This window comes from Montipora capricornis, chromosome 9, assembly GCF_036669925.1.
Source record: "Montipora capricornis isolate CH-2021 chromosome 9, ASM3666992v2, whole genome shotgun sequence".
Classification (NCBI taxonomy): domain Eukaryota; kingdom Metazoa; phylum Cnidaria; class Anthozoa; order Scleractinia; family Acroporidae; genus Montipora; species Montipora capricornis.
Genome location: NC_090891.1, coordinates 38,726,016 through 38,728,515, shown reverse-complemented (window position 1 = coordinate 38,728,515; position 2,500 = coordinate 38,726,016). Strand labels below are relative to the sequence as shown.

Sequence of the window (2,500 nt, the reverse complement as noted above, 5' to 3'; positions counted from 1 at the left end):
CTGAAACAGTTTGCATTTGCAAGCAACATCCTACCTTCGGACTGCCAGTCCACCAATCAGCTTGTACCTGAGGGACTCACACTGAGCAATGGCACAAAGACCTCTTGTTGCCACTTTTTCTGCATACAGCTGAAAAAAATTAGGATAATTTTAAAACAAGAAAAAACATTTTGCTTACGTATTGCACAGGAACCCCTGAGTTCTTCAACTGCACGTACAGTAAGTGCTGCTAATTGTAGCAGAGATATGTACTTTTCAAACACAGCATTCAGAACACTCCTATGATACTGCGACATAGCCACTGTCACATAAAAACACCACTATAATTTTGTATAATTTCAAAGGTGATTAATGAAAATTCTCTGGGCTGATTATTGTACAATAATAATTATTACCTAAGCGTTTTGGCTGCAAGCTGTTTTGTTGAGGTGACAGACTAAGAAATTAATTGTTTTAAAAGAAAATGAATCTTTTTCAAACAATCACCTATTATTAAATTCTCAACCTCTGTTATTGCATTTCTCGTGCTCTGATTGGTTTACTCAATCTTCGTTATCAGCTCATATAACTAGTTTGACCTTATATGGCAAATGATTGTCTAAGCGGTGCTAAGCTAAAATTATTTTCACCGGAAAGTGAAATTTCTCTCTCAATGAAGCAAATTTGGATCACTTCCAACGTTTAGAAGTACGGAAAAAGGTAAGAAATGTTCTTGCAACGAGCCTGCGTCTGCCTGACCACCAGGTATTACAAACAACGCATCTTCATCAAGTTTTTTTCATTTTTGCTTGTATTTCGAACTTCCAAATTTTTGGAATTGAAGGGATTTAATAAAACAATTACCGTATTCCATTTGCACTTGTTGGATGGGAGACTGGTTAAAGCCAACTTGGTGCTACGCGCCTCGTTGACTATTTACCATCTCATATCCAACGCACACATGAAATAATTGTTAATTATTCACCTCGGGCTCGTCTCAGTTTTTATTCACCAATATTCACCTCGCATTTGGCAAACAATTATTGTTAAATAATCTTACATGCAGATGCACAAGCACTAGTTGGTTTACCTCAACAGTTCCTTCTGGAAATCCAAATCTTTTCTGCACCACAGACGTCAGTTCACGGATACGTCTCCCCTTTTCTCCCAGAACATTCTGTGTCCTAGTTGCTAATATGATGATCTCAGTTCGAATGGGCGTCACGCGCACTTCCACACCACTGTATCCATCTTCTGCTAGCTCACGAGTCAAAAACTCATTTAGTTCGGCTTTGAATACGCCATCTGCAACAAACTATAACACCCAGGAAGAAACATAGTATTACTAAGTGCAGCATACAACACTCATGACTTCTCTCATTGGGTAACAATGTCCACGGCCTTTCCTACCAGCAAAGTGTCCTTTCAAATGTTATTTTTAGACAAGGATGAGAGACTATGCTGGTTTAACTTAGCAACCCTCTTTTATATTAGCACCAAACACAGCCATGGACTGTCACATTTTTTTAAAACACATGCCTAGTACGATTTTTGCTAATGATAATGACCAAGAGGACAATTCACGTGTTTGTTACAAAGAACAATCACACAGGCCATCTAATCACATGCAAAAGTGTATCGGTTTCTTAGAAATGCTGATGCAAGCTCAAAAGATTTTACCAAGTGGCATTTTCCCTGGCCCCTCCAAAAATGCAACAGAAAAGAAGACTCCACTAGAAGTGAATTTACATCCTTCAGACAAGGAAAATGATTTACAGAAACAGATGGCTCAGCCAGCTACTCATTTGCTGCATTAGTCGCAATACCTTTGCCAAACAATACAACCTTCTGGTTGGAATTATGTATTACAGTCAACAGAACGCTTTTTGTAAAGTTATCATTACAAAAAGCAAAGAAAATGCAAAGAATGGATTCCCAAACCAAAAGACTCTCCTAAGAATCACTGAGTGTTTTTAAGCGGGAAACCCTTTCAATTTAAAATTTGTACAAGAAATGAAGGTCACAACCCACAACAGGAGAGTACATTTGAAAGCTTAAATTTTATTTTGCAGTTTCTCAACCACTGTTTTCCATTAAAAAATAAGTAATTTTGACGAGCTTTAGAAAAAAAGACATAATTAGGTATTAGTCACACTCAATATGTATGAATAAGTAAGGATACCGAGGTTTGAAATCAATTTTTCGTGGCTTTGTACAAGTAAAAGTTTCATGAGTACAAAAAAATATATCCAGTTCAATCGGGCTATTATCAGGGCCATCCTTTCAAGAAACACCCCCAGTGTTGATCTTAAATCACTGACGTTTTGAAGAACCGAAAGTACATCGCAGCTGGTCACTCTAAAAAGCAAACAGCGTTAATTTCCTGACCTTCTTTTTCTTGCTTATTTGGACCGCCATGATGACTGCCGAGAAAGAGGACAATCCCAGTGCACATTGCGCTCTTCACGCAGGCGCAGTGACGTCAAGGGTCCGCCATGATTTCTAGTCGCTGCTTTCGTTC

The 2,500-nt window shown here is 38.3% G+C and overlaps 2 protein-coding genes across 2 annotated transcripts in view; one reads left to right on the top strand and one right to left on the bottom strand.

Moving 5' to 3' along the window:
• The window catches only part of LOC138016738 (small ribosomal subunit protein uS3), a 6,520-nt gene that overhangs the window by 4,010 nt on the left and 10 nt on the right, over positions 1–2,500 (bottom strand). Inside the window, exons 1-3 of the mRNA XM_068863927.1 lie at positions 2,368–2,500; positions 1,070–1,294; positions 35–129 (exon numbers count right to left, since the gene is read on the bottom strand). The exon at positions 2,368–2,500 is cut by the window's right edge and continues 10 nt beyond it. Coding sequence (XP_068720028.1) covers positions 35–129; positions 1,070–1,294; positions 2,368–2,397 — 350 coding nt within the window. The 5' untranslated portion in view covers positions 2,398–2,500. The remainder of the gene's footprint in view (positions 1–34; positions 130–1,069; positions 1,295–2,367) is intronic.
• The window catches only part of LOC138016740 (uncharacterized), a 7,020-nt gene continuing 6,938 nt past the window's right edge, over positions 2,419–2,500 (top strand). The window contains exon 1 of the mRNA XM_068863928.1: positions 2,419–2,500. This exon is cut by the window's right edge and continues 34 nt beyond it. Coding sequence (XP_068720029.1) covers positions 2,475–2,500 — 26 coding nt within the window. The 5' untranslated portion in view covers positions 2,419–2,474.